The 21,121-nt window shown below is 42.5% G+C and overlaps 1 protein-coding gene across 1 annotated transcript in view; it reads left to right on the top strand.

The window, feature by feature from the left end:
- The window catches only part of TRPC5 (transient receptor potential cation channel subfamily C member 5), a 73,873-nt gene that overhangs the window by 29,372 nt on the left and 23,380 nt on the right, over positions 1 to 21,121 (top strand). Inside the window, exons 3-6 of the mRNA XM_064463375.1 lie at positions 2,815 to 3,151; positions 6,436 to 6,575; positions 10,593 to 10,915; positions 15,380 to 15,575. Of these exons, the coding sequence (XP_064319445.1) occupies positions 2,815 to 3,151; positions 6,436 to 6,575; positions 10,593 to 10,915; positions 15,380 to 15,575 (996 nt within the window). The remainder of the gene's footprint in view (positions 1 to 2,814; positions 3,152 to 6,435; positions 6,576 to 10,592; positions 10,916 to 15,379; positions 15,576 to 21,121) is intronic.

Below are 21,121 nucleotides of genomic sequence, written 5' to 3'. Positions count from 1 at the left end.
TTTTAGAAATGAGCTATTAGGCAGAGAAGAGGCACTTTTAAGATGTTTGCAAGTTGCACAGCAACCAGAGGAACATATAGTCATTTGATTTTTCAAATGACTCTGACTTTGACTCAAGGGAAAAACAGTTTTATTCTCCCCTTAGAGCTTTCGATCATATGTGATAAAGAGAAAATGTGTTTTTATATATATTCCCCCCCCCCCAAAAAAAAAAAAAAAAAGTAGTTATTCCTCATCTCAGAGAAACAGCAGCATCTATTACCATGTAAATTACTGCAGAACACATCCGGTCACTGCTCCTGTTTGTGATCTTAAATGAGAAAATACAGCAGTGTAACCTTCTGTTTCTTCTAGCTTTTAGACATAACGTGCTGACCCTTCTGAAATCATAGGTTAAAAATCAACCAACCGAACGACAATAGATGCTTGATGTTTTTTCAGTTTCTGGAGCTTTGCTTCTTTCATCACTGTCCCCAGACCTGGAATTTTACAATAATATTTTCTGATCATTACAGACAACAGGTCTTGGCTTTTTCTAGCGATCATCACCATGTCAACTGTTGCCCAGTTTCTGCTGCATGCATGTGTAGGCTGATTCCAAATCAAACATGTTTCTAATTTTCTTTTCTGATGCTCTCTGGAGAACGGTGTCACTTGCATGTTAGATACAGCAGTCATGGTTATTATAGTAATAACACAAACATCCAGCTTCATAAATGCCAGATAGTCCTCTTGGAGATCTTATTTTCAACACTAATTTTTGTCAGTCCATATATTTGAACTACCCCTTCCAAAACCAGTGTGATTATGGTATAAACAGCCTGTTATAGCTTATAAAATATATTAACAAAACCTAAAAATACCTACAGAAATCAATGACTTTATCAGACTGAGCAACTTATTTTTCCTTTCGCTGATTCCTTTCCTTGGTTTAGTCATTTTGAACATGGCAGTGATAGTGCTCTGCTTGTACAGAGCGCTCCGAGAACTGCGCATATAAAGTCCTCCCAATATTGGGCAGTTTTGGCAGCGAGTGAATATTTAAAAGATACGGGTGTGTGCTAAAGCTTTTATTAAGAAGTTGTCTCTTTCACACTGAATCTGATCTCCTGGTGACTAAGACCTACGGGGAGTCCTAGGTATCTTTAGACATGAGAAGAGCCTTGTCACTGTGTCATAAATGCACATGTGGTGGCTGATTTGGTGTTAGCCCAGGCCGTGTCTGCACTGGGGGCAGTAGCAGGGGCTTCTGTCAGGGCGGAAAAATCATACCAATTTGGGGTGGCAAAACAGTAAGACTCTTGTGTTCAGAAGCCTGTCCCTTTGCTACTGTGGCATAGTCCTTCCAAGAGCTGGTTTAAATTGTAGTGGTGAAAGAGTGCTTTGCCTGATAAAATCTTCTCTGAGGGGGAAGTAGAGTGTGGTAGCACTACACCCCTCCCAGAGATGCCTTTTAAGTATAGATGAGCCTAGTGTAATAAACAGTACCGTCATCTTCAGGTTACTCACCGCTTTGAGTCTCCTTTATAAGAGATCTCTTCTCCTTGATGAATGCTGCTAGTACTATTGTGTCCATTGGAAGTCTGATTCTTTCTGATATAGCTGTGTCAGATCATTGAGGTAGTTATAGTGTTACAGGAGCTTGTTTATTGATAACTGTATCCATGCTAGGACAGTTTTTCTGATTTAATTACAGCAAAATAAGTAAAACAGGCAACCTCAGAACAATAGCTGAGATTTTCTTCTGAACTTGCAGAGCCCAGTGAGAAATCTGAAGTTAGTAGATCGGCAGCATAACTTCATTAAGATGGATTAGAAATCAAATACATAAAGAAAAACACAGTTGTCTTGGTCTTGCAGACATCTCTAATTAGCTATGGGTCTGAAAAGTTTTGAAAGCCATGGGGCTGTCCAGGTATAATCAGGAACATGAAGTCTTCTGGCATAGGCCAGAAATATTTTGGCTTGAGTGTGAAATTCCAAGGGCTGTTAGGTATTAAAACAGTCTGAAGGAGTTGCAACCGGAGCATGTCTGGTATGGAGTCACTGAGATGCAGTAAATCACCATCGTAATGCTATTTTTTACAGAGTGAAAGTAAACTTTCAAGTGTCACTTTTGGTACTGTGATCAAAGGTTTCTTTTTGTCTCTGTTTAATCTCTTACATTTTACAATTGCTCTCTTCCTTAATAGCGAGGCACATTTACAAATGTGCTGCCCTGCTTCCCAACAGATGTCACCTGGCTGAACTTTACATTACTGCCTGCTGTCTCATGCCCAGCCCATCCCACACACACATATGCTGGTCTCCTTGCACAAAACCACGTGCAGCACCCCACACACTTCTGGAGACATTCTCTCTCTCTCTCACACACACTCTCAGAGCTTTACACCTTTTCCCTACTGTCTCATCTTTTAGTCACTTCTTAAAAATGCTGACAGTGATTTGAGACAGTTGAAACCTGAAATATTCTGAAAAGAAACATGCTGAAACAGAAACACATGGGAAGAGAAAAAGCTTGTAGTAATTTTTGTTGTATCACTTTTGCATGAGGCTTCGTGTGTGGTGACTGATCTACATAAGGATGCTTTGAAGAGAAAAGACCTCATAGAAGGAATCTTAAATCCTGTGTAGAAAAATAAGAGTGAAATATCTCTCCTTTCTTACCTCTGTCTCCAAAATATGCTTTTCCACCCCATAGCCAGCCCCAAACTTAATATGAAGGTCTGTGTGGGCTCAAACACATATATGAGGGGGAGTGCATGTGAAGTACCAGTCAGTATTAATCTTTCCTCTTTTTTTTTTTCTCCTCAGTTTGTTGCTCAGCCAAACTGCCAGCAGCTACTAGCAACACTTTGGTATGATGGTTTTCCAGGATGGAGGCGGAAACACTGGGCAGTAAAACTCTTGACCTGTGTCACCATTGGACTGCTATTTCCTGTGCTATCCGTGGCATATCTGATTGCACCGAAGAGCAGGCTGGGACTGTTCATTAAAAAGCCATTTATAAAGTTTATCTGCCACACCGGCTCTTACCTAACCTTCCTCTTCATGCTCCTGCTGGCGTCGCAGCACATCGTCAGGACTGACCTTCACATGCAGGGACCACCTCCCACCATCGTGGAGTGGATGATCCTGCCCTGGGTTCTAGGTAAATCAGAAACACAGAAATGCCTGAGCCACAGTCGCCTGACTCGCACCCATGGCAACTGTGTGGAGACTCATTCCTGATCTCAGCATCATCAGCATGTAAAGAGATTTGGCAGCCAGCTCCAGTAACTGCATAAAACAGCTGGGCTCCTTCTGGAACAACAGATCCTGTTGGCCTAGGGCTTTTCTGCTGTCCATATTGCCAGCTGACATGCCTTTAGACATGACCCTGAGTAAACTGCAGCAGAGACAGCTCTCTCCCTGCTTCCCCCATGCTCTGTTTGAGGAACTGGTTAGGAATTAGCTTCTGGGTCGTGCTAGTAACACACAGTGATGCTTCTCATGCTGGCTTAATTCTGCTGGCTGGTGCGTGGCAGGAGGCAGCACCGAGAGACTGCCTCTTCTTTCACCTTCTCGCTGATCTGCTTCTGGAGCCACTGTGCAGGTACCAGGCCTGTTTATTCCTGGGCTCCCAGACTCCCAAACAGCCCATAGGAAGCAGAAAAGGGAAGATAAATCTCACTCTGCCTTATGCCTCTGTGCTGATAAACACTGACCAAATCAATATCAAGAGCTCTAATATAAGCAGAAGGAGGGAGTATTTATTATCAGAAGGTTAAATGTGAGGCTTTTATTCTGATCCGGCTCGGGCAACCAGAGCTGTGAAGAAAAGGAGGTGTCTGTGTTCCTGAGGGCAGGATGTATGGGTGAGGTAGGGATATGGGATGGGAGAAAGCAGATAGAGCCACTGAGGGAGAGGAGCAGAGGAGCATAGTTGGATATGGTTTTGATGAGAGAGAAGTATTTACCCATTCAAACTGAGCTCCAACACAACAGCAAGTGGAAACCTGTGGACTCCATTAGAAGCATGATCTCTCCTCTGAGCTCCCATCGCCCTTGCTGTGCCGTTAATATGTAGCACCACTGTGAGCTGGTTTGTTACTGGGAGGCTGCTCACGGGCAATGGTTTCGACACCTTTCTAGCTCTCTTCCAGCCTCTGTCCGTACAGCCCAGGCCATTTCAGTGCAAAACCCCAGAGGTCAGGCAACAGTGAATTGTGACTTTCTAGTAGGGGTCAGTGGCCTGGAAAGCCACACTGATGCTTTCTGAGGACACGCCTCCCAAACCTCAATCTCTGGACCTCTCCTCACGGCTCCTCAAGGCTTCTTACAGGTCCACCTCTGCTTTCGTGTGCCTGCTGGCTCCTCTCCTGGTAGTGCTGGGCCCCAGCTTCTTGCTTCTGTGGTGGCTCTGGATCAGGCTGGTTCTGTGCTGAGCGAACCTAGCTGTTCCTCATGCCAAACATAACATTGCTGATGGAAAACAAAGAAAGAAAGTAAGGGTTACAAACGTGGTCACAAATCACTTTCCATCATGACCCTGGGCACTTCGCTCCTTGCATAGCTCTACCACAACTTACAAACGGTAACCCAAGCCTCATTATCTTATTGAACTGATTTATGGCTTTGAAATGCATTTGTTAGTAGAAACTTCTGAATAAGCTGCGAAGGTTAAATGTCTTTTCTAAGCTTAGGTGATCTCTTCACTTTATCCTTCCCTTCATGGTTAAAATTGAGGAAAATTTCAGCAAAATTGATTTGCAGATGAAAGAAGGATAATCCATTAAAAAAACCTTTCAAAATCACCTCTTACAGCTGTCTGCTCTTCTTTTTGAGCTCCTTTGTTTTGGATAAATAGGGGTATTGTGGGACTGTTTATTAAATGGAGAAATTAGAACTGTTTCACCAGATTAAATGTTATTATTTAAGAAATATGTTCCGCTATAAAAGGAGAGAGAGAACAGACACACACAGCATTGCTGTAACTATAGTAACCAGCAATGATAACTCACTATAAATACAGCGTATGAGTTCTTCAACAGCCTCCTCTCCATTGATTTATTTCATTTTATGTTTTTGTGTGCATGCAAAGATTTGGAGGCAGTTGTAATAAAATTACCTTATTGGCCTTGACATTATGCTTGCCTGACCATTGACCTGCTGGCTGGCAGCTGAAGAGCTAAGATTGATCTTTGGATGTTTGCAGAAGTAAATTTCAACATTATCTGCTCTTCAGATTGAACTTTCAGGTCCTAAAACTTGAGTTGCAAGTAGTGTTTCAGTGACCACTGCAGCATCCTGCGGTTAGGTATGGGCAGCAATTTGGGTAACTATATTAGTAATGCACCTGGAGGTATATTTTGTTGGTTTGGTTTCCTTGTCACACTTGTTTCAGGTCTTCATTCAAGGATAATGCTGTAAAACTGGGTAATTGAAAATGTCTGGGGGCTGTAAAGGCATTCTCAGAAGCATGTAGGTGATGAAGGAGCCTGGCTGCCACTTGCTGTTTAATGGGAGTTAGGCTCACAAAAATACTTAAACGGTTCCCACAGTAAAGGGCATATAAGTTACTTAAAATTAGAATTGTGAGTTTAGCAGTTTGATAATGAACTTCAGAAGCTGCCCCTCACCCCTCCAGCTGCAAAGAGGTATAGTGAAGGTTAGCAAGTGCCAAAAATTGTTACCAGAAGGCATTTCAGAGGTGAGATGATGGGCTCTGGCCGTGTCCTCGGGAACAAATCTTCACCTCGCAAATCCCATAGCCATATTTGACATTAGGTGAGTCATTGCTGAGAGACGCGATGCCAGGCTGCAGTGCCCTGTTTTCATGCTGAGTCCTGCCTTTTTTCACAAATAGTCCCTACGGGCGTTTTGTGCAGCAAGTTGCATAAATACAGTGACCGAGCCTAGAGAATGAATTCACTTCTTCCTTCTTTGGTGTGATATTTCCAGGTCAGGGAGGAAAAATACTGGCACACAGAAGCTGGTACTACTGTTGCATGTTCTGCAGAGAAGGTCAGGAAAAATCAGTACTGTCCAACTGAGCAATGAATTACTTATAGTTTGTATGAGAGCAGACAGTGTATTAAAAACTATACCAAATACAGTTGCTTAAATAGTTTATTCATGCAGGACACATTTCATCCGAGCCAATTCACTCATATGAGTTATAATTAACGTATGTTTCAAGCAGTCTCCTTGTGTGTGTATATGGAGCCCTGTCTAGGAAACCTAGGTCTTTTTCATATCTCTCTAGACTACATTCCCCACAGAGTTGTAAAATGTCTCATAATCAGCAGTGTTATACTTTGGAGAAGACAGGAGGGATGAGACGTTTTTTCCAACCTGTTAATTTAGAATTGTCTTTTATCACATCAGATATACACAGTGCTTTAATGGCAAATAATACCTTGTCACGACAATGAACTCTCTTTCTTTCTACAGGTTTTATCTGGGGAGAAATCAAGGAAATGTGGGATGGTGGATTCAATGAGTATGTACATGACTGGTGGAATCTGATGGATTTTGCAATGAACTCCCTCTATCTTGCAACTATCTCCCTTAAAATTGTTGCCTACGTCAAGGTACAGTAACTTGGGAGAGAGAATTTGTAACTTGCTTGTGACAACTGTAGTGCCCAGGGTAGAAACTATCAAAATTACAGATCAGAGATAATAGCTGCTTTTCAAGCAGTCCAATTTTGAAAAGCTTATGAAGGCTTATTAATTTGTTTGGAGAATGTCCTTCGTATCCTGACTCTGTGATTGAGACTGAAGTAGATTGTTCGGGCATTGGGTGGAAATTTCCCCACTTGCTCTCTGTTTTGTAGCTACTCAGTTGCCAAAGACACGTTTTGTTTTCCATACTGAGGCTGGACCTCTTTCACCAATGCTAGACATAGTGGAAACATGATTTTTAATAATATAGTAAAGGAAAACCAGGAACAGGGTTATCTGAAAACATCTACAGCCAAAATATATAACTATATTACTGTATTTATATGTAACTATATAACCTGTAGTCTTACGGATCTGTACATTACTAAGCAGAAGTTTGTGAAAAGTCTACTGAGAAAAGCAAGCCTGCTAGTAGGAGGCTTCCAACTGGTATAAAGGAGTCAACTTATTCTCCTCAATACATAGTTTTAAACTATAGGCAAGGAAATGAAAAAGGAGCAAGCTGGAGCTTTAACATCGTGTAGATTCTCCACTGTCATGTTCCATTTGTGGTGAGAATGCACATCAGAGCTCATCCTCGAAAGCACCTTCCACATATATAAACTTCTGATGCTCCCAGTTAGCGTATGCATATGTTTTGAAGCCAGAGGATGGCCTGAAGCACTTTCCTTCTGTCTCTTTTTCAAAGACACAGACAAGACACAAATAGCCTCCTGCAAGCTTCCTTATGCAATGTCTCTCTCTGACTTCAGCTGGAGCTGCGTGCTTGGCCTGATTCTTTTCTTGGTATGAATCAGCAGTAACTTCACTACAGTTAGTGTAATTACACAGGTGTAAATCAAGTAACTGGAGTCTGCTGCTTGGCCGCTTACGCGCTTTCTAGTTTTGCTGTGCTACTGTGTTGGTTTTGCCCTGGTAGAAGGGTACTGCTTCTTTTAGCCTGGCTCCTAATAACCAGGACAAGTGCTTCCCCAAAGCAACCTTGTTTAGTCCTACCCAAGCATGTATGCAGGCAGAGCTAGAAAGAGGAGAAAACTTCATAAAGCTCACTGACTCCAAAATGGCAAGGCTTTTCTAAAACAATCTTTAGCGAGTGGTCCTGCTATGGGGCCTTTTTAAAATCCAGAAGACTGCATAGTGGTGAGTTAGTTTTTCAAAGGGAAAAGCTTTAAGATAGTTGCTGCTCCCTGAAGAGGCAGCTCTGCAACAGCATCAAAGCAGGAACAGATTAGGTCTTTTTAAATTCCAACATTCAGAACCAGTGAGGAAATTACAGACTTGAAAGGTTGGTCTTTAAACTGTGAGCAATACAAAAAAAAAAAAATGCTGGAAATCGTAAGATTCACAAACCAATCTGAAAGTCGTTCTTTCTCTTTCTCACACACAAATTACTAGAAGAGCTGTGCATCCACAGATTTATACAGGCACATACTGAGATTTAAACTCATAGCCAAACCACAGGTACAAAGGAAGTACAGCTTTGTTTATATACTCTGTAAGAACTACAGAAACTTACAGGCTGACTACAAAGACCTGTATGCCAGCACACAAAAGAATGCTTACAGGAATATACCTGGCTGAATATAGATCAGACCCACTTAGATTAAACCTGGCTGATCTAAGGCCTGCTCCTGACAAGGACCAATGTCAGATAATTTTGAGAGGTGCATAAAATCTTACATAGAAGTCGATCGGAACCAGCATGCTCACAGAGTTCCTTTCTGACCTATGTCTCTTAGAGGTTGCAGTATGCTCTGAAACATGAGGATTTATAACATTGATAATGGCTTCAAAACCTTTTGCAACACGACTTGTAAAGGTTTTTGTTATTTACAGAACAGCCCCGAGCTGGAAAAGGCTGGTATATATGCCAATATACCATATTCTAACACTTCTTAGAACTTCGAAGTATTACACAGACATTTAGATTTCTGCCAAATATCAGAAAAATAAATTGCGTACTGACACTAATGTTTTCCGTTCTTGTTTTTATGTGGAGGCTTTTTTTTTCCTTGATTTGACTGGTTCCAAGACCTGGCCCTAATATTGTCCAATACCAGAAAAATCTTCAGGCTAATTATAGGGTAAAAATACTTTCTTAATCGGCTTTCATTTGCTGCATTGAATTATCATGTAATGAGGAAGGGTAAATATGACTGCCTGGTGTAACTTATTCATACTACTCTGTGTACATCTCTGCTGTGTTCCATCTTCTGATGCCTAACTCAGACAACTCCAGCCTTCCCAGATACCCAGCTTCATTAGATACCTTCTAAATCTTCTGTTTCTCTCTTACCTGTGATGCTAGGCTGCTCTGAAGAGACTACTGTTTTCCAAGCAAGGATAAACGATCAGTTTATAAAGGGCCAAAATACGACCCAAACAAGTTGCTTTAAAAATAGATGTGAGATGAAGACGACCTTTTCACATACCTTTACATGCAGTCTGTGCTAAACCCTAGCAGAGAGCCCTGGGCTGCTGTGGCCAGCCAGCACGCAGAAGAGAATTACGAACAGCTGTGCAAATCTGCTCTCTAGGCCAGGGAGACTTTCTGATCACAACCGTCCGCCCCCACGGCTGGATATTGGCAGAAAGTTCACATGTCTCCCTGTTCGTGAACATTTTAAGACCTGTCTAAATCAAGTTAACGGACTCAGGCCATGATGTTCATGTCATAAAGACCAGTTGGGAAATATCAGAAGCTATCAGAGGTCATGCTGAAATGCCTTTGTATCATGTCTCAGCTCCTTCATACAGAGAAATAGTTGAAATACCAACTTGCTTTTAACTGTGTTCTTGAAAAAATTGTGAGCTCATGTGTTGGACCTTCAGATTTAAATGGAAAGTCCCTGCAAACTCATCTGTCAGAATGATTTTTCCTTTTAAAAGGCACAAAAATTATTTTAGGAATCCTGAACGCCCTGGCTACACTATTAGCTATATTATTCTAAGCACATTGTTGCCTTTTTATACATGGTAAATGAGCAGAGACAAATGTTAAAAGGACAATTATTCCTTGATCTTAAAATGTCTTTGGCTCCATTCTGTTGCGCCAGTGTAGTTAAGCCAGAGTATAACATTTATACAGCCAGCTCTTTTGTGTTACCCGTTTGCATCTGGCTGCACTTTGCTCAGAAAATGCTTCTGCTTTTACAGTTACATTACAAACCAAGTTAATGTTATAATTGGTGCACTCAAATGAATCCAGTGTTTCAGCTGTAATTATGACCTCTGCTTTAGCAACTCTCCTAAAATTGCCATGACAAATTAACTAATAAGAAAATTAATATGAAGAAAGCGTTTTGGTTCTGGGCTGTTGGCACTTTTTTTGAGATTACTAGAGAAGGAAAGCATCCACTTCTTAGGCTCAGTAGTTCGTTGCTTTCCTTCTTCCCTCGCTTCTCCCTCCCTCACATTCTTCCTGGAGTGTGCAGTGTTTGGAATGTGCAGTCGTATTTAGGAGGAAAAAGGAAAAAGTTTAATTGGAGATTTCCGCCCTGAACCTGCTAAAGGGCAGTTTGAACCCCTTTAAATGTTGAAAGAGAAGTTAGACCTGAAGAGCCCACAAGCAGTGAACTCAAAGTTCAGAAGGCCTGTTTTCTAAATTTAGGCTAAGAACAGCCAATACACCAGAAGCCTCTAAAGAAAAGATGGTCCCACAACTCTCCATCTCAGGGGGTCATAATCTAGTAGGGAGAGTTCGTTAGAAGGCATCCATAAACCTAAGTCTCTGCCCGGATCAAGTCAGCTTCAATCCTGAATCCTGAAGTCGCTGAGACTTAGTAGTTTAAAAGTACTTCTTGTGCCACCAGTACCTGGTTAGTATTTACATGTGAAGCACCAGTATTAGCAAGTGTGGCTTTTTGAGTTATCTCAGAGTAATTGCAACATAATTCACTTTTATACCCTTGTTATGTCTTTCAGTATAATGGTTCTCGTCCAAGGGAGGAATGGGAAATGTGGCACCCGACTCTCATTGCAGAAGCCCTCTTCGCAATATCCAATATTTTAAGTTCCTTGCGTCTCATATCCCTGTTTACAGCAAATTCACACCTGGGACCCTTGCAGATTTCTCTGGGACGCATGCTGCTAGACATCCTTAAATTCCTTTTTATCTACTGTCTGGTGCTTCTGGCTTTTGCCAATGGACTGAACCAGCTTTATTTTTATTATGAGACCAGTGCCTCGGAGGAACCCAACAACTGCAAGGGGATCCGATGTGAGAAACAGAACAATGCCTTCTCCACGTAAGACATCCTTTCCGTTCTGTTTTTAAGGTTGACTTCCACTGTCCCCTGTCTTACCTGCTTTGGCCTGTTCTGTCACTGCACTGAAAGTGCCTTTATTTATTCATTCGCAAATACCAGGTGAGCTGGTTGCCTGTGCAGGAGAGGTGTGAGTTAACTGGGGCAGACATTCTGCTGAGCTGTGCTGTCAGAAAGATTCTTACTTAGGTTTGGAAGTCGGAGACAATCATTTTAGTTCTGGACCAAAGAGTCTCCCTACATGATCCTGCAACTTAAATTTTATTATGGCTGTGTACAATTTCGGTATATTTGAGAAAGCAAGTATCCTTTTGCCACAGTAATTGTTTTGTCTGATTCAGGAAGGAAAGGAGGGGAAGCTAAACAAAATGTAGAAAACAAGGGATAAACCTATGGAAAAAAAAAGGTATTAATAAATAATGTGATACAGCAACAACAATCTCACCTAGGCCATTTTCATGCATACATGATGTTGCAGGCTTCTCTTGCAGTGGGGTGAGACTAAAATCCCAGCAAAATCCTTTTTGCTGGAAATGCTGGTACTTTCCTGAGATGTTGGCATGGAAATTGCTGTGATGACAGCTGGCAGGGTTGAAAGAGATAGCACATGCTGAAAAATAACATGAATTGTCTTTCTGGTGTATTTGTTTTAATTACTAATAGTGGAAATAATTATAATAATCAGCCCCCACCCAATTGTTCTTGCTGCTTGCACAGTACTTAAAACACAATGGGAAGAGAAATAAATAAAGCACGGACTAGAAAAAGGCCTACGCCCTGCAAACAAGCAAAACAAAACTGTTGTCCACCACTTCATGCTAAATTAAATAAAACTTGTCATAATGCCCAATAATTCTCCACCCTTCCTCAGCTGAAGGCTCGAGGTTAAGAAAGGATTTGTGACATATTTGCACTGTTACCAAAAGCAGATGATTGCTGAGGCCCCATGACTAGGTTGGAAGAGGAAAGGCTCCAACATCGTCCTGGGGGCTGCCTCCTTAAAAGAAGTGGGGGGATTTCCTTGGCATAGAGTCCAGCCTTACAAGAGCATCATGACCCGGTCGACCACTGTATAGCAGGAACACCACAGGCTTGATTAATTTTCTCATTAAACCCATCTATATCTGGAGGAAGTGAATGGAATTGCACTGTGCTAATGAAAAACAGAATTAAAGACTTCAGTCTTTTTTTCTACTTTAATTGCTTCGCATGCCCCAGAAATTTGTTGTGCTGCCCTTGCAAAGGAACTAAATAACAAATACTATTCCTTGATCTACGTCCATATTGATGCAGCAGCCAGGGGGAGAAATGTTTGGCAAGCGCTATGTTTGTTAAGCGGCAACTTCTAGCTCGTGAAGGGGCAAACCCACAAAGTTCAGGACTTGAGCGTGCCTTTCCCTGACGCTACGGTGAACAGATGTATTGAGTCCTGCATTCTGGTTTGGGCCTGTCTCCATTGCAAACCAGTTGTTTTACAGATTTCACTGTCAGCAGGTTAGTGGAGAGAACAGCAGGATTTGACTAAAGGAAAAGAGTGTTGGGTCAGCAGGAGAAAAAAAGATCCTCAAGTCTGTAAGAAGGTGTAATATCTTGGGAACTAGAAACGATATAGAACCGCTTAACAGAAAGCGTGCAGATCAGCTTAAATACAGACCACAATTTCTCCCACCCTAACATTCAGCTTAAACCCCCTGCCAAGGAGAATGTAGCACAGAAAGGAAATTGAGGGGGCTCAGCCTTTGTGGCAGAGGTTTGTTTAAAACAAAATCGCAGTGGGAGGGGATCCATTAGGATTGAGGTCTCCTGGCAGGGGGCAGAATGCTCTGCAGTTACTTTTTGTCTGAGACTTGCTTAAGAAATTTATTTAACATGTTCTTAAAAGTTTAAATAGTCGTTATTAACACCCCCAGTACAAGCTGACATTTGGCCCTTGAGCAGATGCACAGCATGGGTGAGCAACCTGCAAAACGGAAAATTATACTGTTGGGCTGGGGAGAGCAAGCATGGCTGGAGTGAATTCAAGTCAGAGCTGGTGTTACCTCAAGTTTGCTCATAGTTCATCCCTAATGAAAGAATAAATGTAGAAAGCTTTCAATCAGTACCCTTTCATTCCTACCGGCATTTCTAGGCAGTTGCACAATAAGATCTAATTTTGTAAGGGAAGAAAAAGCAGGACGCCACTCGTGTTTGTACAGCTTGTTTAAAATGTGACACCTATTTATTGGTACATTATTTCCTATTACTCCCAAAGGATGGGTTTAATTTTTTGTGGTGAAGAAATTTTCTGCATCGCAAACACAGATCATGGAAAAGTAATATTCCTTTGTGACAGCAATGAGGTGAAATCATGAATAATTTAAGGTTTTATGCTTTGGCCTCACCATCCCTTAGAAAGCAGTGTGTCTCCTGCTTAGGCAGACAATTTGAAAATATGTTTATCGCTGTGGTTCTCACAGCTGACGGAGGGAGAAGAGAGAGAGGAAGAGGAGAAAGGGGTGGAGGAAGTCACACCTTACTGCCTGCTGTGTCATCCTCAGTGGAGGGTCACGCTGATCACTGGGACCATTGCTCCAGGGACTGCAGGAGGGTTCCTGTGGCGGAGGGGGGGCAGCTGCTCGCTCTAAGCTGCTGTGGAGAGTGGTGGAGCTTTGAGATTTCTCCCGTTTGCTTAAGATCCAAAATATACTCGGCAGGAGGGGATAGGCTCTCTATCACAATTCCCAAAATTCTTTTTTTTAAACCTGCTTCTCTGAAGCAGTGTGAGCCCCACCTGCAACACTTACTGTGAGAAGAGACTGTGGTTCTGGTGCAGAGGAAAGAGTAACTAAGCTTTACTTCTATGCAAAGCTGCAGAAACCAGTTGCTGTCTTTTTCAAGGGTACATGTCCAGTTGTAAATATATTGGCCTTAGCCTGGGCCCAAATTATACTCCTGTGAATTCAGAGCAATGCACCAATCACTTCTAAGACCGATTTCAGTTTCATGACAGGAACCTCTGTCTGCCCTGAGCCTACAGCCTAATTAGTACTTTTACTGCTAATAGTTAAAATAAGTTAAAAGATGGCTAACACTCCACCATTTTTAGTAGAGAAATGCTTGCCATTCTTTAGTTAATCCTTATTTTACCACCTCACTTATTTAATAAATGTAACAGCCTGACTTTTAAGAGAAAGGATTTTTACTTCAAAGAGTCTTTATAATTTTGGCCAGTGAAAAACGTAAGATAAGTCTCCAAAACATAAAGAAATTAAAACCCCATATAAAGCACAGGAGTACATGTAGAACAGATGCCTGGAGAAGCCGGGAGAACAGATTCATGGTATGTCAAGTAAAGTATCTGAATTATTTGTATTGATTTTTCTAGTAGGAGCATTTGAAAATACCTACTGACCTCAGGCCAAAATGGAAACTCTTAAACAGGCATATAAATGTCACTTTTTGATGATATAAATGCCATATTTTGGAAAGCCAAAACAAAGATGCTCAAGTAGAGCAATTACTTAGATTGCTGATTATGTATTTGACGTGATTGCGAAAGGTCACTTGTCTCTGGCTGAAGCAAATAGAGACCTGGGATGATCTCATCAGCTGTAAAGCACAGTGAGGTCAGGTCTAGTTCATCTCTGGAAGGAAGACTTCAAAAGAAGAAAACCTGTGTCCAGCTGAATTAATGTGATGACTCTCTTTCATCTGAGTCATTACTGATCAATTGTTGCTGCATGCTATTGAGAGCACCGCACTGGGGTGGGTGGGAGCTGCTGCGCAAACAAGCCAGAGCGAGCAGCGTTTCTGGCCGAGTGCATTGCTAACAGAGCGGGTCTTAGCACACCGGCCTGGTTCACTTGCAGCCAAAGTAATTGCAAGCTCTCAGCCTATATTAGAGCAAAAGGTGCAAGTGGACGTGATTTCTCACATCTCCTACCTCGTGGTGCCTCATCGTTGTGTGCTGTTTAACTACCATGGTTGTGCTGTACTTGGGGATGGGTTCCCTGAACGTTGAGTCTGCAGACATGTTAATGATGCAGGCACCAATTAAACAGGAGACTTTGTATCTATAGTTAACAGCAGTACCACAACGCGGCAATTTTAGTCAGAGGGGATATATTGTGGCTGTTCTTTGCATGCATGTAGAGTGGGAAAGGGAGCCTTGGGTTCCTTCAGGACAGTTAGGCTCCTTGCATCTCACAAGGAAGTGGACAGGGCTCTCGGACAGGTAGCAAATGTTGTTGATGTGACCCGTGTCTCTCATGCATTGGCCAATGGGTCACTGTGGCTGGAGTGCAGACTGCCTCCCGGGGAGAGTAAATAGCTGTACTGAGCAGCTGCTCTGTGGTGCCCCAGGCTCCCGGTGTCTATGCGTTCCCTACCTGAACACTGCCTGAACCAGGCATTGCTTTCCATTCCCCAGAGTAAGGTAGCCAAGTAAAAATCTGGTTTTCTTTGCAGACTTTTCGAGACCCTCCAGTCACTCTTCTGGTCTGTGTTCGGTCTGCTGAATCTCTACGTCACCAACGTGAAAGCCAGACATGAGTTCACAGAATTCGTTGGGGCCACTATGTTTGGGACCTACAACGTCATCTCCCTTGTTGTGCTGCTGAACATGCTCATAGCCATGATGAACAACTCCTACCAGCTCATTGCCGTGAGTTATCTCATTTGCTCTCTTTTTTGCTTTTATTTTTCTCCATGTGCCTCATCTGCTTGGCTTATAGCAAGTGTATATCTTCTGGGAGGCTGGAGACTGCTGCCCCCAGTTTTTGACAGCAGATAGTTGGGATTTCTATTCACTAGCCTGAATCACGTTTGCAGAGGAGGTTTTTGCTCTATGTAATGTTTCTTAGCTGGAAAAGGCTTATCAGCTGGGATCTGCCCTTGTCTTCTCCTGTAGAGTAACCTCACTGATCACCTTGTCATTAGCAGCTGATTTATTTTCTAGCAGAGAGGGTATATAAAGGGAGGCTTTCCCACTGCTTCCTGATACTTGGTTTTAACTTGGGGTGTGGGGTGGGTGTTGTGTATTTTTTTTCTCTCTCCTATTACTGTTTTCTCATTTGAAACCGTGTGTGTCAGGAGCCCAGACCTGTAATTTCTTATTCCACAGTCTTCCCACTGAAATGAGATCATTTCCATCTGTAACACCAGCCAGTCTCCTGGCAGCTGACTCTCTAGACCCATAATCTCAGATTCCTGAGTAACCTCACTGCAGGATGGATCTGAGCTGAGGCAGCTCAGGGCTGCCAGTTGGCTCTAGAGGCAGTTTCAAACTTAACTTTATCTTCATTTGAATGTTCAAAACTGGTCTCTCTACCCTAATCTTATTCTGTGTACCTAAAAGCCAATCTGTACACTGATGATTAAATTTGTCAACAGATTGAAAACTAAAGCAGCGTGGCTCTGCATTTTAAGGCTCCTCAGGTAAACTACACCGAAACAGTATGGAAGGAAAGTAAATCTTCTGTGCACAGTTCTTGAGGTAAACCAGTGCGCAGTTACTCTCCAGTTCTGATGCCTAACATGATAGCTTTAGAGATAGTGAGGTGATGAAGTGTTACATCATCTGCAAACAGCAACAGGAGTTAGGAAAGTCATTTATGTCCTCAGCTGGTCACTCAGAAGTACAGAGAGAGGCTTCCTTCTCTGCTTTGGATGACTCTTGGATTTACTCTAGAAGATAGAGGATAAAACAGAGGGGAAAAAAAAAGAACCAGCACCAGCTCTCCTACTATTTTCACTCCCAACTTCCTGGACAAACCTCTGAGGAAGTGTACGGGTGAGCTCCTTTCCTGGCTAAAGTACAGAGAGGAGAGTATTGAGTTGTCTGCTTGAACAGGTTCCACAACTGCTGTTAATCATCTGCTGATTCAAGTGGCTCCTAAATTTAGTTACCTGGTCAAACAGAGCACAGACCCAGTCAAATCGGTGATAGTTTTGGACATCTGATCTTTATCACGTTAAAAAGTATGCGAAAAACTGGACCACTGACCTTCCAAATGAGCAGAAAAGCAGCTTATCACAAAGACATCTTTATCAGTCTGCTTTATCAGTCTGTTTCAATGCTTTAAGTGCTTTCTCTTTGTTCAGTGCTACTCCTCACATTCCAGGGAGACTGGAATGAGAGGCAGAAAACAAAGATACTCTCCGTGGCCATTTTTTCCCTTTCTTTATTGTCATCAAATAGGCTTGTCACTGACACAAAGCCCGAACCTAAGATTGGCATAAGACTAGCAGATTTTGCTATTCTTAGAACACAAACCACTCATCATTCTTTTCCCTGAATAATTTGAGTGATGCAATGACACGTTACAAACAACGCCACATGACTTAGAGAGACCCATCATAACAATTAACTGGAGTGAGTGGTCCAGAGCAGACTGTTGTATTCATATTTTTGTATATGGAGCAGCTGGGAACAGTGAAAGTACGCTTGGGAGAGACCTGAGGGTAAAGGACTGAACGCACCGGATAACCTAGGCGCGCAGCGTGAACCCCCTACTCAGAATTACAGTGGAAATGCTACAGGATACTTCTTTGTCACGTAAGCTGTCACATTGCAATTGCTACTGAGAGCAGCGACATCTCTTGGGAAGGCAAGAGGCCCTCGCTTCCAGCCTCTTCTGGTGCGGTGCATGCAGCTTGTTTTTGGAAGCTAATATTTCTGCATGCTCACAGCGTTCTCTCAGGGACAAGTTTTCTTCATGTGTCTTCTAAGGGCAAACATCAATTAATCTCTTCCCCGAAGAAAACAACTCATTAATAAATGCTGAGCTTTACAACTGTGGGTCATTTTTTAACCTCCTGTAAACAGATCCACCCCTTTCTGAATCACGGTAGGCTGGTTGCTAGACTGGGCATTTCTTCCTCCTGTATTTATATTACATGGAATTCACATGGAACGACAGCATTCCAGGGAAGGAGGAAGGGAAAGGACCAAGAAGGCCTTGGTGTGGGGTGGAGGTCATCTTCTCAAATATATCAGTAGGAAATCTTGTGCCATGTGCAGGACTTTGCAGAGAAATAAAATCAGCTAGACGTCAGGGATAAGAGCGCATCTCTGCTTGTTGATTTCTCTGCAGTGGAGTGGTCAGGACATCTTCATTAATTCCACTTGTTAATGAGCCAGTGGCACTGCTGCAGTGCAAACAGTCTTTCTCCCTTCCTTTCTCCCATTTGTAGCAGTTATTCTTCAGGTTAGATGTTCTCCAGTGTCTCATATATGTATATATGAATTTCTGCTGTCAGGTTAGAGAAAGGAGAATCCAGGCTGCCCTTTCTTCGCTCTTCATTGTCTCTCCCCAGTGTGGGGGTTAGGGCTTGATAGTTAATTAAGCACTGTAGGCACACAGCATGAAACCACAGGGTATCTGTTGAAGACAGAGCAAGGCAAGCAAAGAGTAAAACCTCCACACAGCTTTGAGTGATTCCTGACTCACAGAAGGAAGAATTTTTCTGCCATAATTTTGTTGGGTTTTTTTACTAAGCTATTTCAGACTTCAATAAATACATTCTTCTAGGAGTACCCTGAAGCAGTTTCAATATTGATTTTTTCATACAGCCCATTTTTCTCTTTTGCCAAACCATTGTCAGGAGGTGGTTCTGGGACACACTATGTTTCACCAACAAAGCAAGCAAAATCCAAACGCACACCAAAATTTCCATACACATCGCGCTGTTTCAATATGCGAAGATCAGAATGTTCTATACAAGCAGCATGGAATGCAAGTGGGTGTTATGCCCTGCCAGGTCTCTCGTCTTGGGACCTTCCCAGGTGTGACAGAAATACCATCACCTGATGAATAGAAGAGGAATATGTCACGATGACAAGAGGAAGGACAATGGAACTTATCTGGGAGTAGCCAGGTGGCTCCATCATGCCTAAGTGGCAGAAAGTAACAGAGTGGGTAATGAGGATGCTTTGTGACAGGCTATTTCTCATAGGATTGCCACTTGGCTGCATCCGAAGTTACACAGTCCTTCTGCCAGATTGTAATTTTTTCAAAACAACATGATAGTGGGTGTTACTGGGGCTCCTGGGGTGCAGGTGCACTTTGGCCTTTCTGGTGCCCTAGGGTGCAGGTGTGTTTTGCCAGGGAACTAACAATCCACGCATATTTTCTGAAAGCATGTTTCTTATGGACACATCCGTGATATTCTGGGAAGTCATGCAGGAATTAGTCACTGGAACTGTACCAACAGTTCTGACTCTGCAGTCGCAGGAGCAATGGGAAGCAAGATCGATGGAGGAACAGCAACTAAGACCCATTTGCAGCAGGAAAACCGCAGAGCTGTGAACTCGTAATCTGAGTTCCAGGTGAGTTAGAGCAGTAAGTGGCACACAACAGCACCGTGGCACTAGGCATCCCACTGACATATTAAGGAGAGATGTAAGCACTTGCAGGCTTCAGATGTTTTAGGAAAGCACAACGATGCTTAATACCTCAGGGATAGCATCACACTAAAGTAGGTCTGAGAAAAATTACCTCTAACTACTGTGCATGAAAGTGAAGGTGTTACAGCTTCAAGTGTGTAATACATGGCGTAAGCGTGAGGTTGGACTAATGACTTCACTCTAGCAGCGTGTATTAAGTTACAGAATTGTTTTGTGTATTGTATTATGTATCCTCCTGTTGGTTTGTGTGTCTATTATTTCAAGCTAGTTCATCTCAGACAGCTGTTACTGCAACAGACAGCTGCATGCTTACTTTTTTTAAGCGTATCTCTGTGAGTAGAGTGTATGACCAAACTGAAGCATAGCTGCCAGTGTTCGGATTGAAGAAATTAGGGCACTGGGCGCCAAACTAGGAGTGCAGCTTTAAATGATGGAATGAAATAGAGTGTATTAGCACATATTGTGGAGGACAAGAATGAAAATGATAAATATTTTGCATAGCAAAACAAAAGCTGTAGAGTAAACAGAAACAGTTGGTACATGCAGCTAAAAACAAGTGATTCAGGAAATTTTGACTTGAAGTGTAGGGATGTTGTGCATGGAATTTTCTGATTTTTTGCAGAGTAGAGGGCTTAAAAATTAAAGCGCAGGGGGATAACAAGATTTTTCAGCTCCCTATTACATTGTTTCCAAGATGACCTTGAATTTCCCTCAAGAAGTAGTATCAAACTTTTCTTGATCTACAAAGAACAAGAATTCCTCTAGTTTTCTGCGCCAATTGAACTCCCTCAGCACCACGGCAGAAATTGCTACCCAGTTTAATTCACAACAGCAGCAGAAATTCTCTTCCCCACTGTGATCTGCGACCCTTAGGACTGTCAAAAAAATATTGCACCTCCTCTGCTCACATGACCTGCACAGTTATTACTCGGTGGTTTTGCTAAGGAAGAATTTTACAAATCAATAAACTTAGTTCAAGATACACAGCTGGACAGTCCCTGCATGTGGCAGGTTTTGGGGTGGTAGATTGGCCCGCTGTAGAGGTAAGGCCAGCTCGAAAGCCTGGACTGAAATCTAAGCTATTGTAAAGCATCAGGAAGTGTTCATCTCACAAGCCCCATTTCAGAACCATTAATTTGAATTTCTCAGGAGAAATTGAGATGTGTTTGTTTTTTAACTCTGTCATACAGCAGGAAATGAAATTATGCTCTTGTTATACTCTTGTTGCCAGTGTGAGCTGGGATTAATGTCTCTTGAAGCTTTTTATGGTGTAGCAAAACAACTAGGCTCTGGAAAGGGGATTAAATGGCTCTTCTTTGGTTTGCCAGCTGAATGAAATATCACTGTTTGTCCCCTGGTTTTATGGCCCTCAGGGGCCCCAGCTGACCACCACACACATCCTGCTGGTCCCTGCCCGTGTGCACACCCCGTGTTCTGGGTGCAGGTAATACACGCAAGTCTTTTCTTCATTCTACAATATAACTGTAATTACCCAAATCTCAGTTACTGCGCTCCCAAAACTCATCCATGTCATCAGTAATAATTAATTGAAATCACAAATTCTCCTGAACTTACTCAGTGCCTTTTGTGACATTTGGACAGGCAGATTTCTGTTACATTTCCCTAGGGAGTGTGACACGTGTGAAGAAATGCTGGACCCCTGCTCTCTGCTTCCCTCCTGGGTAGCTGTAGCACATCTCTAGAGGAGCGGAATCAATTCCCAAGGCTGGGTGCTCTCTCTGGAGCTTGTGACTGGACGTGGGGGACTCCCAGCAGATTTTTATTTGAAAGTGAAGGGAAAT

The sequence above is a fragment of the Phalacrocorax carbo genome, chromosome 11, assembly GCF_963921805.1.
Source record: "Phalacrocorax carbo chromosome 11, bPhaCar2.1, whole genome shotgun sequence".
Taxonomy (NCBI): Eukaryota; Metazoa; Chordata; class Aves; order Suliformes; family Phalacrocoracidae; genus Phalacrocorax; species Phalacrocorax carbo.
Note: the sequence above shows the minus strand (reverse complement) of the source record. Positions and strands in the feature narration are given on the sequence as shown.